This window comes from Stegastes partitus, unplaced genomic scaffold (genome assembly GCF_000690725.1).
Source record: "Stegastes partitus isolate 25-593 unplaced genomic scaffold, Stegastes_partitus-1.0.2 Scaffold387, whole genome shotgun sequence".
Lineage (NCBI taxonomy): Eukaryota > Metazoa > Chordata > Actinopteri > Pomacentridae > Stegastes > Stegastes partitus.
Window position 1 is genome coordinate 22,236 of NW_007578118.1, and position 13,884 is coordinate 36,119.

The following is a 13,884-nucleotide window of genomic DNA, read 5'->3' on the forward strand; positions in this document are numbered from 1 at the left end:
ACCTAAACCTGCACTGACATTGCTGCAAAAGAGGGTAAACGTGCAGCCACTAACACTTTGAATGTCCTTATTGTATATCAGTATTGTAGAGTAATGTCAGAGCATCAGCTAAAACACTTACAGTTACTACTTTTTATAAAAACAATATGTGTTATTGCAAGTTTAAGAAATGTAAATGTGAAATACCGTAAAAAGGAAATGTTGTTCAGTTGTCGAATGAGAGTTTATACTGACAATATATTATTGTAAAACAGAAAAAAGGCAAAGCATCCGTTACAACTGTTAAGTAATGGCTTTATTTTGGAATAAATATACAGAAGTCAAAGACAATTACAAATGCCTGTGTAAAAAAAAAAAGGTTTAAAAAGTATTTACATTTTTTTATTTATTTTTTTTGCACAGAGCTGAGTAAATGTATACATAGTATACAGTACAGCCCACGTAGGTCACTGGTGTCTTTTGCTGTACAAAGTGCAAAAGCTGATAAAAAAAAAAACAAAAACAAAAAAGAAACATGAAACTAAAATAATAATCCAACTACAGGATTCCCCCTTTAGCTGGATGTTGCACTGGTCAGTGTGGCCCCTTAAAATAAAACAAGAACATAATTGATTACAGGATTTAGTCGACTCTGTAGAGAGAGCAGCTTGGCTCAGGCTGTGGGGGCCGTGAACGAGGAGATCCAGGAAAATGCATTCCCTCTCTGCTTTATCGTTTCATTGATAATAAATTACTGGGGGGGTAGCTGTGCCAGACAGGCGTTATTTAAAAGGCTTCATGAGTGGCTGAACACAATGAACTGTGAGGACGATTGTTGAGGTCAAACGAAGGAAGCGATCAAAGATGCTGAACACAGGAGGCAGGAATTGATTCCAGTTTGCATCAGTGCACATGCATGTGAGTGAAATCAGACTTAAAATATAGTCAACAGCGCAGGTAAATTCTTCCTGGATTTGAAGGAGAAATGCTGCTTACTTGTTGTCATAAAACATGTTAAAAATGACATAGTAATTGTAACAGAAAGCACTCCAGCTGTTAACCAGCAAATTAAAAAAATAAACACATAATTGGATCAGCTAAACAATGCAGCAGCAGAAACTTGCACAACCATGCAAATTATGGGATCTGTTTCATTTCAAGATATCGAAAGAGTAAAAAATTCTTAAAGATTGGCCAAAAAAGCACAAAACCTCTTTGTGTGAACTATTGGAGCACATGACTGTTACATTTTCGTCCAGTTCTATTTATCCATGTCAATCCTGGTACATTTGTTATTTGAAAAAAATAAAAATTTTTGGGCTGCTGGCAACCTTCACAGATCTATTTGCAAGCTCAACTAAAACTTTAAAGCCTGCACAGTTAAAATATTATGACATAAAATTGGTTCCAGATTCATAGGGTAAACTAGATTGATTGGTTGCAAATGGGCATTCTGTATCTTCCGACACTACAAGGGATTCAACTACATTTTATTTGACCTTCTAATATGTTATTTTGCCATCAGACTTATACCTGGATAATGTCTTTTGAAGTCAAAGTAATGGCAGTGAAAAAATATCTTCCAGCATTCATCCTCCAGCTTTCACTCTCCTTCCAATATTCTTGATGTTTTTCCAAGCGAGTGTCCGTCATCCTCTAACAGTCCAGTGATGCAGATGGAAAAATCTGCATCTGACAGACATTGTGTGAAATGTGCAGGTGGATTTAATTCAGTCCATTTTAAAACATGAAAAACATTTGTAGTTTATAGGTTTAAGTCATTAGCAGGGCCTTAGGTTACAGAAGTCCAGCTCCTGTGGTTTACGGAGGCCAGTGCAGTGATCCCTTGGAAGAAGATGCCCTGTTTGGGTTTTGCAGTGCAGCGGTCGTCTCTTGAAGCCCTTCCCACAGGTTCTGGAGCAGGGCGACCACAGCCCAAGGTGCCAGTCAGGACACGGGTCTCCACACACCCTGGTGGCTGAAGGTCTTTGTGAAGAATCACAGTCCAGCCCTGGCTTCCCGTCCGGTCTCAGACACTGCACCAATCTCCTCTGGATGCCACGGCCGCAGGTCACTGAGCATGTGTCCCAGTTGTTGGACATCCATTTCCCTATATCAGAGTCCCCCTTGCTGTAAGTCCTCTTCAGGATGTCTCTTTCATTCTCCTTGACACTCTCCTCATCCAGGACACTGTTGTGGGAGTCTACACGACCCTCCTTCTTCAGAACCTTGTCCTCCTTGGTCTGGCGGGCGAGGTAGAAGGAGTAACGGATGCGAGGAGGCGTCATCTTTCCTGCACACAGCACCTCTACAGTCAGGGCTTCTCCCAAAGGCTTCACGGCCATCAGCGTCTCTGAGAGGCCGGCTGTGCCGCTGTAGCGCAGCAGGCTGCTCTTTACAGCAATGTCCCTCTCACCAGCCGACACTACGTAGTTCCCATTGAGCAGGTAATACCCCTCACTGTTCTTCACCGCCAGATAGTTGTCATCACTCCTCAGTCCCTTGTAGCCTCGCTGCCGGATGTCTATGTTGGCTGCACCCACTGGCAACATGACAACGAAGTTGTAGCCATGCCTGCATGCCAAAACATTTTACAGTCAGTGAAGGTTTATAACATGGAGATGATAAAGTGATCATATTGAAGTAAGAGGTGAAAAAGAAAGATTGTCTAAAGGCTATGTTATGGTGAGGTTGGTTTTTGCCAGAGATGTTATCAGGGTAAGACTCGCCACTTAAGAGTCATGAATAGAAATCAATGAGAGTTCTACCAAAGATGGCGTTTGTATAACATGTCTCAGCCTCCCCCTAAAAGCAAATGTTTGCTTTATAACAGCTGAAGTGGGAAACATAATGCCAGCTGTGTTGTTCCACTGACACCAGCCCAGTGCTGTAAAACTGCACACATGCATAAACTGTAGCAAACTTTTTATGTCGTTTTTACTGATCATTCTATACATGCAGCTTCTATGTCCTGGTGACCATTAAAATTCAATTTATTTAGATAGGAGCCTGTCATAGTTACCAAGAGGCATTACCAAGTTGTTCACCAAGTGCTGCCTATTAGGACTTTGGTTTTACTCACACAGGCTTTGTGAAGAGTCCCGACACCTTCTTGCAGCCCTTGTTGTCACCTCCACAGATTCCACATTTATCAAACTTCTTGGTGGAGCCAATTTTGCCATCACAGCCAGCCTTAATGCACTTCCCTTGGACGCACACTCCTGTGGAGTCTGGCGAGCATGGAGTCCCGTCAACGACCTGAGATGTACGGAAATACTTCAAGGTTAGCTTGACTTATCACATCTTAAATCAGAGGAAGCAAACATAAAGGCTCATCCAACACTGACTCCAACGTTTTCCACAAAGGAAGCTTTACTATTGAATATAATGTATTGCTATATTTATTCCTGGCAAAACACATTTTGAAATGATCCCTCATGACCATAAATAGCACTGAACAGATACTAAGATGATGTAAGATACTGTATAATCTGTGGAGATCAGCTCCACTGCAAGACTGTCTGCAAATCTGACTGATAAATTCACTTAATGTAGATGTTAACACCCTAAAACAAGCATTCTTTCATCCTTTACATGAATATAATACCTTAGAGAACAGACATCAAATGAACCTAACTCCAGCTCATGTTTTAAACTAAACTGTACAATGCTTTAAACTAATTTGTGCTTCAAAGTCATGGCTGCGGTGAAAACACACAGCTGCCCTGTGATTCAGAGCCGTGTGTCCCCTGGGTGCTCCTATCTGCTCCTCCTCATGTGTCTGATGGAGTGAAGTGTGAACTCCGTCTCACTGCTGTTCAAGCTCACTCCACACCCTGCTATCTGAAAGTGACAAACAGCCCTCCTCCTCTCCTTCATTCCTTGCTTCACTACTTGCACTGAAACCACAGACAGCTGGCTGATATATATTCATCTTCTACAAGGACTCACTGTTATCTTGACCTCTCAAGATAAAATATCTCCACCTAAACCTACTGTAATCGCACTTTGGTCTAATCAGCAATCAGATTTATAATTTTCTTCAGGGGGAGATGAGTACACTTGCTGTTTACCTTGGGTGCCAGGACGTAGAAGTAGCCGGTGCCGTTCGCCCTACAGATGAGTTTACACCTGTCTTCAGGGGCCACTCCAGAGTATTTTGGTACCCACACCACAGCGTGGCCGATCCGGTTACTGTTGAAGGTGTGGCCGCTGTTCTCACACTGCTCTTCACGGTGAGTCTTGCCTACAAAGACAGAAGGGAGGGAACAGAAGGTGAGGAGGGAATGCTCTAGGGGGTAAAATGTCATCGCTGTCTGTTCTGAGCAGCTCGTACCTGTGTCAGGGCAGCGGTTCAGGTTGCAGGAGCGGTATTTGACCCGAACCCCTTGGCAGTATTTACCCCCATTTGACGGAACTGGGTTGTTACACTCTCTTTTAGATAATTGGACGCCGCCTCCACAAGTGCGAGAGCAGGAACCGAACAGACCCCACTTACCCCAGCGGCCGTCCACCTGGAAATGCAAAAAATTACAAAGACTTTTATCAATCACATCCTGGTTGAGGTGTGTCATGGTATGAAGCATCAAGTATGAGTCTCACCTTCTCACTTTGGACCTGTTTGTCAGAACAGACTCCTCGGTCGCAGACCTGTCCGTCCCCACAGTGGGTGCCATCTGCCCAGGGGAAGTGCCGGGTCATACACACCAAATGACCGCTGGACTTTCCTGTGCACCACAGGCGGCTGCATGGCGGTTGCATGAAGGGACACGGCTTGGAGCCTTCCCCAAAGGCGAGTTCACACTGACGGTCGAGGCTGTAGGACGCTCCCGGCAGCACATCAGGGAGGACTAGAGGTTTTTGAGGCTGGTCGAGTAAACATTCCCCTGGAAGAGGGAGATACAGTCAGCAACACAGAAGTAAAACCAAATGTCTTCTCTGGTTTTGTGACTCCTCTTTACCAGCTATATGCAGTCACACCCAATTATTAAAGATGTTACATCTAAAATTTCCCAGAAATATACGAATATACAAAAAACACCATGAAAGACAATACAATCTTTACTTGTGCTTAAATATTTATACTATCCTTTTGTGTGTGTTGTGGGTGGGTGGGATTGTGGGCTGGTTGCAGTAAGCAGCCTTTGCCCTTGTGATTTGGGCTCTTTGAAGTGAAAGCACAGCTTGATGCAGTGCATGCCACATACCACACACAGACACACACACGCACACAAACACGCATCCCACACACGACCATCCCCACCCCATCCAATCCTCAAAATCCAGCTAAAAACCCACAAGCTTGTCCTCTTTTGTTTCACCCCACCCTTGTTGCGTGACTTGCAGGGATAAAGTTGTACCAGACTAATGTAAAACGTTTCAATTTGAAACTGCGTGCAGCTAGCAAGCAGTGCAAGGGTCAATGGAATGGACTCCATTTAACACACAGAAAATTTCCAGGAGCAGGCTAATAATAGGAAGAGTTTGACGATTAGGTGCTGAATGGAAACGTGGACGATCACTGGATGAAAAGGTTTCCAGGAGAAGCATTTCTTTCCTCAGAAACACACACAGCTTCTCACCCATATGGGGAATTTTCACATCCAAAAGAAGTAATGTGCAGTTTGAAAACCTGGATTCCCTGACTTTTAGCTGTTTATTATACCATTTGTGTTGCGGTGGATTCACAACAAATAATAAGGCAGTGAGTGAATGAGCTGTAAGTGGTGGCAGATTTGTTTCCTCCCATTTCGCCACAAATTTGGCAGAAGACACACACTGATGAACTGCTGATAGTACGATGCTATGTAAACAAGGCACTCTGCACTGCCTGAGCAGAACCTCACCTCTTCCTTCCTACTCTCTCTCTAAAGAGCAATCATGGAAAACAATAGCTGGTGGTGTGTGTGTGTGTGTAGTTGAATTATCATGTTTCAAATAATCCTTGACACAACACCGCATAGGAATTGCCTCAAACATGTAGCAACATGTTTTTTCCCCCCACTGCTTTTTGAAGTCTAGATTTATGACAGGAGAAGCCAAGATACAAGATTTTAACAAAGAAATCACTTCTTGTCAGGTCAAAAGTGTCCATCTATGTCCCTCTGAACTAGATTGTGTTATGTTGCTCTCAGACTCTAAACTACACAGGGAGAAGCAAAAAGGTTTGTCTATTTGGAGTAAACCTGCATGGGAAACAGTGGGCAGATACACCTCGCGGTCCAAACCACTGTGGCGTTCCCCAGAATGAGCCCTGTAATTTGGGACAGATGTGGGGGCAGTTTTAAAATAAAAGTTTAGCATTGCTCCAAGGCCAAGTCCTGTGGTCTGTCCTGTTTGGGAAACAATCTGCATCCAAATGAATGAATTTCTTTGAGGATGTTGCCATGAGCGTGCTCCTGTAGGAGGCTCGGCAGATGTCAGATTTGAAGCATGGCGAACACTGAAATTAAGCAAATTTACAAATGATTTTAGTTATACTGAGGCTTAAGAGGAGGCTTTTCGACAACAGAACCATTAAAGTCACATCCGAATGCACAGACCAACACAAGAGACAAGAGTCTAATTGCATATGTGACTTACACATGAAGGATGTGCTCTCCTAAAGTGATCAATACCAGCTCCAAGTTTGTTAACCACTACTCTTGGATAATTGCGTCTTCAATATTGGCTTCAGACCTCTTCAAAGATGCTATGAGAGTGCTTTCAGCCAAATTTTAGTGTCAGGAGTCATGAAAACTCACCATGTCCACTGTCCAGAAACTCAGTGATGATGGCGGCACTGCAGGGAGACCAGGGGCTGGTGCGGTTGATCTGAATAAGCGTGGGAGACATCATGTGGTTGTCCTGCAGTTTCCCAAACACATCCTCGCAGGCCTTCACGTTGTCGTGTGGCATGTTGAACACGTGTCCTGTCAAGAAGGATTGAGATGTCAGTCATGAATTCTTTTAATCTGAGACTATGCACGGGCACAAAAGGAGCCTTTGTAGCGCTTATGTGTATTGAATGAAGGATGGTGTTGACTGGACGTACCAAGCTCGTGGGCAGTGGTGAAGGCTGAAGGCAGGCCGTCGTCTTCGATCACAGAGCAGCTCCTTTTGGGGTCGCACATGGTGCCAACGTCTGCCATGCCAAGAGTGTCACAGGTGGAAGCTCCACACAGGTCCTGGACAAAAATACATTTACATCAGTACATCTGAGCAGGTCAATGCTGAAATAAAAGCTGGCTGAACGTGGAAGTTAACCTGGATTTTGGGTTTTTTGTCCACTTGGGAGAAATGGAAACCAGTCCCAGCTACAACACTGACATATTTTATGTTGAAAAGTTGATAACAAACAGCTGTGTCTTTAGACAACTGGCAGGTATGCAGAAATATTATCATCTATGTGGAGTTTCTGTTCATCTGTTTAAAGCCAGTCTCATATTGGGTCTATTTTAGCTCTTTTTTTTTTGGTCTGCATGTCTGTCTTTTGAGCTGCTACATACATGTGTTCACCAGTTAGTCGGTAACTGTGTCTGTTTGCTGTCTGGTACTGAGAAACAAATGGCTTTTAAAAGCCTTTTCACTAAAAACAACCATCTGGTGTAACAGTAAAATAGTGGCCCGAACAGTTAAACAGCATTAAGCTGCATGTAAAGCTGAGGGAAGGTGCAAGTATTGATGATAATTCTCTGTAAGTTATTTATTATGATGACCACCCTCACTGTGTTTTGATATTGTCATCTGACACACTGGTAATATCAAAATAAATCAATAGTCACATCAAAGAAGAAATTTAAATATTTCATGGAGTTAATGGTAATTTAGATTTTGGATTCAATGCATTATTATAACATTATATTCATCTAGTTATTTGGAAACATAGTGACACTGCTAAGTAAGGTTTAATGGGAAAAGAAACTTGGCATTTAGGTCGCTTTAAATATCAACCAAACCATCCTAGATAACAGTTATGCTGGATTATTTAAATCACTTCATCTCGATGTAGAAAAGCTACAGAGAAATTAAAAATACTTCCTCTCTGCAAAAGAAACAGTTGTACAATGGACAGTTCGGGTCATAATTTTATCATCACTCTCTGTTTTCTCTAAAGATTTGAAACCTGTCTGCAACTTTTCCTGTTTCGTGCCCTGTCTGACTTTTTGTAGTGATGTCACTTTGTTCCCAGACCTCAGCAATTAACTTGTCTGTGGAGAGTGTCGTTAGTCCAATAGAAACAATGTCCAATTTATGCAAGAAAAGATTATTAAATTATCTTGTGTTGTCATTACAGTAAGATTTGTTTTGTAGAACTTGGGAAAAGATTTAATAGCGTTCAGCAATGCTTTCCACCACCCAGTCTTTAAATCTTTTTAGTGGGCAACAGTGTTTAGAGCACACCTTCTTCTATGAGGTAATGTAACTGTCCCCAACCATAACATTTCCATGCCAGAGCAGAGTTTCCAGATGACCTATTTCTCTACCACAGGGTTTTAAAACCAATCTCAGCGACTATCCTTTTGGAGCTGAACCTCCTAATCACAGGAAAACTTCAGCAGTAACCACTGCAAAGAACCACCCATCTGCCTCGTCCCTAAACAGCACTGTCTCTACATACCCCAAAACACAGAAAACCAGTGGCGGTCAGCTATTACAGATAAAGCCCAGCATGGGTTTATCGTCGCACAGCCCCTCCAATCCTCTGCTGCGCTCAATGTAATCATAAAACACGGTGCCAAGTGAAGACCTCGAGTGCTATGACAAATCATTCCTAGAATAAACCACAAAACCGCAATTGTTGGCCGGTGCAAATCTAGTCCAGATGTGCTCATGTGCGCAGACGACATCTGAATGTTTGGGCCATTTGAGTATAAAATAAGACCTGCAAGATGAACAGGGGAGAAGAAACAGCCGTGTCAATGAGTTTGTTCTTTGCTTTGACCTACTTCCCACATCTGTCATCTATCTTTGCATTTTTTGTGTTTCTGCAATTATAAAACAATAGTTACCTCAGCAAAGAAATATTTCCATTTTATTTTGTGTTCAAATTTCCATGCTTCAACTCCTGTCTGTCCTATTACCTTCTCGGCTTTGGGTGCAATATTCAAAAGCTGTTTTTCTTTTGGGGTTTTTTTTTTTAAAGTACTGCTTGGAGTTTTTTTTTTTTTTTGTCTGATACAGCAGTATCACAGTCAGGGTTTATGACATCCAAACATACTTGGGTGAGTTCCTTTCTTTCTCAGCCCATTATCCATCATGTAAGGAAAAGCAAACAAGCTGTGAGCTACAGTACAGGAACCTCCTCTCTCAGGGGGGAAACACACATTTGAACAGATTTATGGTTAATCTTTTGGCTGCTCTCATACAACAAACAGTCTGTGTAACTTAATGAACTGAGTAAACTTGCAACATTCTTTACACAACAATCATGCTGACTGTAGAGTTTAAAGACAACCACAGTTGCCTCTGGTCAACACCGAGTTGGTCTTCATAAAACCTACAAAATTACTTTTAGGGCTGGTAAACAGCAGACAATGGATGTGCCTTAAATGCCTTCTGAAAGCCACAGGAAACCAAAAAAAAAAAAACCAACTAAACTGACTAAGTTTGAGTCACAATGCCATGAATCCACAGAAGACAGGCAGTCGTCTGACTTCTTGACCTTTGCTGGTTTGCTGAGTGGAATGATCTGTGATTAGTAGACATGTGTGCAGCAGAAACTGTATTTAAAGATGGACGAACCCTCCGTGATGTCACCTAGAGGTTTCCTGAAGTGCGGTTTTGAAACTCCTCCTAACTCCCAGCTAATTAAAAAAGGAGCGAAGAGGTGGAGCGTGGGTGGAGCTGAGGTGGACCATGTAAACGTTTGTGGGCCATGGACTGTCCTGTCATTCAAAGTGGCAACACCCTTTATTATACATAACTTTAAGCCTTAATACCATTTAAATGGCTGAGTTATATAAATAAAAAATCACCCCCTTTGGCTATAGACACCAAAGCTGTTCTTTGTACCAGACTGCAAACATGTTTATTTCTTCTGTAAAATTGGGCATTTTAACATGGGGGTCTATAGGGATTGACTTATTTTTGGAGCCGGCCTCAAGTGGACATTTGTGGAACTGCAGCTTTTGGCCCTTCCACCTTGACTTCATTCTTCATCCAGGGGGATCTCCTGTTTAATGTGAAGAGATCTTGTTTGCTTTTTGGTGCTGAAATGTTCAGTATTGTTGAAGTAACTTGAGTCTGGGATACATGACTTTGTCTGTATACACGCAAAAGACATAAATGGAAAAAAGTCTAAAATAAATAAAAAATTCCATCAGTCAGAGTTGGCAGTTTTACATGCAATTTCATGTTCCTATTAGCTCACATTTTACTGGAGCACTTTGTCCTAAAAATGTTGACAGCTTGGATGTTTTGCACATGATGTTAGCAAGCCCAAAACAATTTTGTAAATTGCTTTATGGTGGAGAGATTACTCTGATGGATTCAAAATTATGGAAAGTGAAAGGTAATTACAGGCCATTAAAACAGAAGCCTGGTTTAAAGGATTTTGCTATATGAGGCATTGAAGCACGACGTATGCATTTACATTTTTTGTTTGTTGTATATTCTGAATGCTGCTTTGCACCTTCACACTGTGCCAGTATTTACCCATTAATAGCCATTATGTGCATGCCAAACCATTTATATAAGAAATTCTATCAGCAGGAATCTGTTTTTCCACACATAGCCTAAGGATTAGAGTCACTGACAAGAAGTCTTCTTCAGTTGACCATTTCTAGTAGATGCAGCGTTTCCTGAAATACAGCACTTTTTATAGTTTGCCAAACGCCTGATTAAAACAGATTAGGTCACTCATTTGGTGCAATATGTTAAGTGAAACAGTGACAGAGTCCCTTGACACCTCTTTTTTTGCTTTATATAGCAGATTACATCCTCATGACTCACTGTAGGCAGGTCCAGTGCAGTTGAATGAGGTGATCTAAACTGGCTGCAGAGCTCATAACATCATCTTTGCATGTGAAGCAGAGACCTGGTAACACTCTAGATGGTGTACTTCAAATACTTTTTTTTGGAAAATACAGACTGTCTTTGAGGTCAGTACCCCTTACAGCACAAAGGATGAATGATAGAGGAAGTGTGTGACAGGGTGAGGAATGGGTTGTAAAGATGCAACTGTGCAGGCTGACTGCAGCTGTGCAGAACTGACCCCTCCAGAGCAGCTTGCTTCAGTCTTGGAGTGAGCAGGTGGGGCGAAAAACATGGAGGGATGTGACTCTGATATACGCGTAGGAGCCCACCACCATCACCACCACACCCCTTCACCCCTCCACCCCTCTCTTCAGGGGCCTGTTTAATGAGGAGCAGACAAGGAGGTGGGTTGGGCTGGAAATCCCACAGATGGAGGAGAATGTCTGAGAGAAACAAGACAGCTCTGACTCGTGCATCCCTGAAGGCACTGACCCTCATTATATTTGGTGAAGTTGCAGGTTTAACAATCATATTTTGAAGTCTGGCACAATCACGTCACGTTAGTAAAGGTAAAGCTGCTGTTGGCATTTTAATTCTGGTGAAGGAGGCTTTGAGTTTGGACCATTTGCAGACTGGAAGAGCACCTAAACAATTTCTGTCTCAATGACTAAATGTGTATCTGCTGGGTGGACTTGTCAACTTTAATTCAAGTTTTCAAACAATGAAATGAAGGCCCATTCATCACACTGACCAGTAGACATAAGCAGTGACTTCATCTCTGACCCTGTGTCAAATATTTAGGAGTGCAGAGAGGAATTGGAGGTGGATTCCAAGTCTATAAAACTACTCTCTAAGGATCCATGAAGAGCAATCAAGCCTTGAGCTCTGTGCAGCTTAAGTAATTTCCTTTGTGGCCCAGCCCCAGTGTCAAAGCTGTGATGCTATTGGTGAACAGAGTGCCTGCTCCCTGAGTTCACCAGAGGTAGAGAGTTTTGTTTTTAGAGCTAACCAATTAACTGACAGCAGGAGTTTCTTTGAGGGGAATCCTGAAATACAAAGTTTACAGCAGAATCGCGTCAAATACTTGCCAGAATATGACTATGAATATTGTATTTTAATCCTCGTCATCATAGTTTTCTTTATGCATGACTTATTAAACTGACAATATGCATTTGCAAATAAAAAAGCCCTACATATTTCGGCATGTCTGTGCGTAATTACGCGTCGTAAAAAAGTGCACTCTTTTCTCTGCTGTTACCTCAAACCCTGTAGCTGTGAACGCCAATAAAGTTTTTTGTTTTTTTTTACCTGTCTAGTGAAAAGAATTGCCGTGTCCCAGTAGTCTGGATGCTTGTCGTTGTTTTTGTTCATCTTTTTTTGCCAAGTGCAAAAGTTTCGCAGCGTCATGGCTGCGTTCCCGGACACCTTGGGTCCTTTGTCCTCCTCGGATATAATCACGATCTTCACAACTGTGATACTGATGGAGTTGAGGATGCTCGGGTGCTTGTAGAGCCGCGCTGCCACTGACATCAGTGTCAAGAGGTAGTGTTTTAGGTCATCTCCATGGAACGTCGCCATGGACTCGTCCGCCACTACGAGCGCCTCCACGTATCTGGGAACCGAGGCAAACCTTTTGGCTCTCCCCATCCTCTTCAGCATCGTTTCGGTCACGTTGTTGTAATCGGTCAGATGCTTGTATTTCTCCAACGATTGCGCAACCTGGACGCTTATGTCGCTGTCCACTGCGCACCTAGAGGTTGAATCGAGCTTCAGGTTGTTGCTGGGTCTGCGCCGGATGATGTGCGCGCTCTCTGCGCTTCTGGTGTCATTTTGTACCGGGCTGATAAAATATTCCCAGCCTTGGAAGCCGAATGCACCCTGTAAACCCTTGCAGAGGCTTAAAGCAGCGTAAGAATACCGGTCACCGTTCACATATCCGGAGTAAAAACACCGGCTCAGGGCAGTGGTGACATCGGTGTTGGGGAGCCACAGTGCGTCTTGGTTAGAAATGGAAGGGGCAATGAAATTAGAGTCTTGCTGCAAATCGATCACTAATTCCTGCTGGAAAGCTCGTATTTTAATGACACATTTTCCACTAAGGATTTCCACGTCGTTGTCAAAATCCCTCCTGTCATCGTTATCCAACCTAACCGGGAAGCAAAGTTCACTTTCCATGCAACGAACAAGCTGTAAGAGTGAGACCAGAAAGTAGAGGAGCAAAGTTGTTCTGATAAACATGACGATATTTGCATTCAGCAAAGAATGCAATGACCAGCAGAGAAAACAAAACGAATACTGAATCTGCAAGCTCAGTGGAAGCGCTGAGAGCCACAGATCAGGATGAGGAGCATAATCCAAAGCGCAGGACTCTAAAACAATGCAGGTCGTACAAGTCCACTCAGAGAAAACTCCTCCTGGTCATGACCCATTCCCATCCTCCACCTGTGTGTGCTGAGTCGACTGCTGCCTTCTGCGGACTTTATGCATTTTCGTCATGTGTAAAAATATGGAAACACAATCTTCCTTAGTGGGGGGGAGTCTGTGGAGCCGCTCATTGGATGCACGTTTCAGCTCAAGACTTTCTCTGCCGCCACTTGAAACTCAGCAAACAGCAGGCCTGTCATCATGTCTCAGCTCAACGTGATCAATCAGTAGATCTTCCACTTGGCGCTGAAACGTTGCCCGGCTTCACAAAAGCTGTACAACTCCATCAAATCACTGCTAAACTGGCACTTTTGGCTTCATTGTGACGACAAAATTAACAAAAATCACTTAATTTCACATAAAAGAAACAAGTTAGATTATGAAAATATTTCATCCATCCCAGATTTTTATATTTAAATAAGACAAATACAATAACTTACGAATATGTGATCTTCAATTAAGCATCACTGCACGGCAGGAATATCACTGAAATGTAAAACTAATGTAAAACAGTGACACAAGTAT

General features: G+C 42.7%; 1 protein-coding gene across 1 annotated transcript; it reads right to left on the reverse strand.

Moving 5' to 3' along the window:
* Positions 1-273: 273 nt before the first annotated feature.
* Positions 274-13,408, reverse strand: LOC103359642 (A disintegrin and metalloproteinase with thrombospondin motifs 15-like). Its single transcript, XM_008285086.1, has 8 exons — positions 12,244-13,408; positions 7,013-7,145; positions 6,723-6,890; positions 4,582-4,865; positions 4,316-4,493; positions 4,053-4,225; positions 3,062-3,237; positions 274-2,553 (listed from the first exon to the last, which is right to left on the reverse strand). The coding sequence occupies exons 1-8, from the start codon at positions 13,171-13,173 to the stop codon at positions 1,761-1,763; spliced, it is 2,835 nt and encodes a 944-aa protein (XP_008283308.1). The 5' UTR covers positions 13,174-13,408; the 3' UTR covers positions 274-1,760.
* Positions 13,409-13,884: the final 476 nt, after the last annotated feature.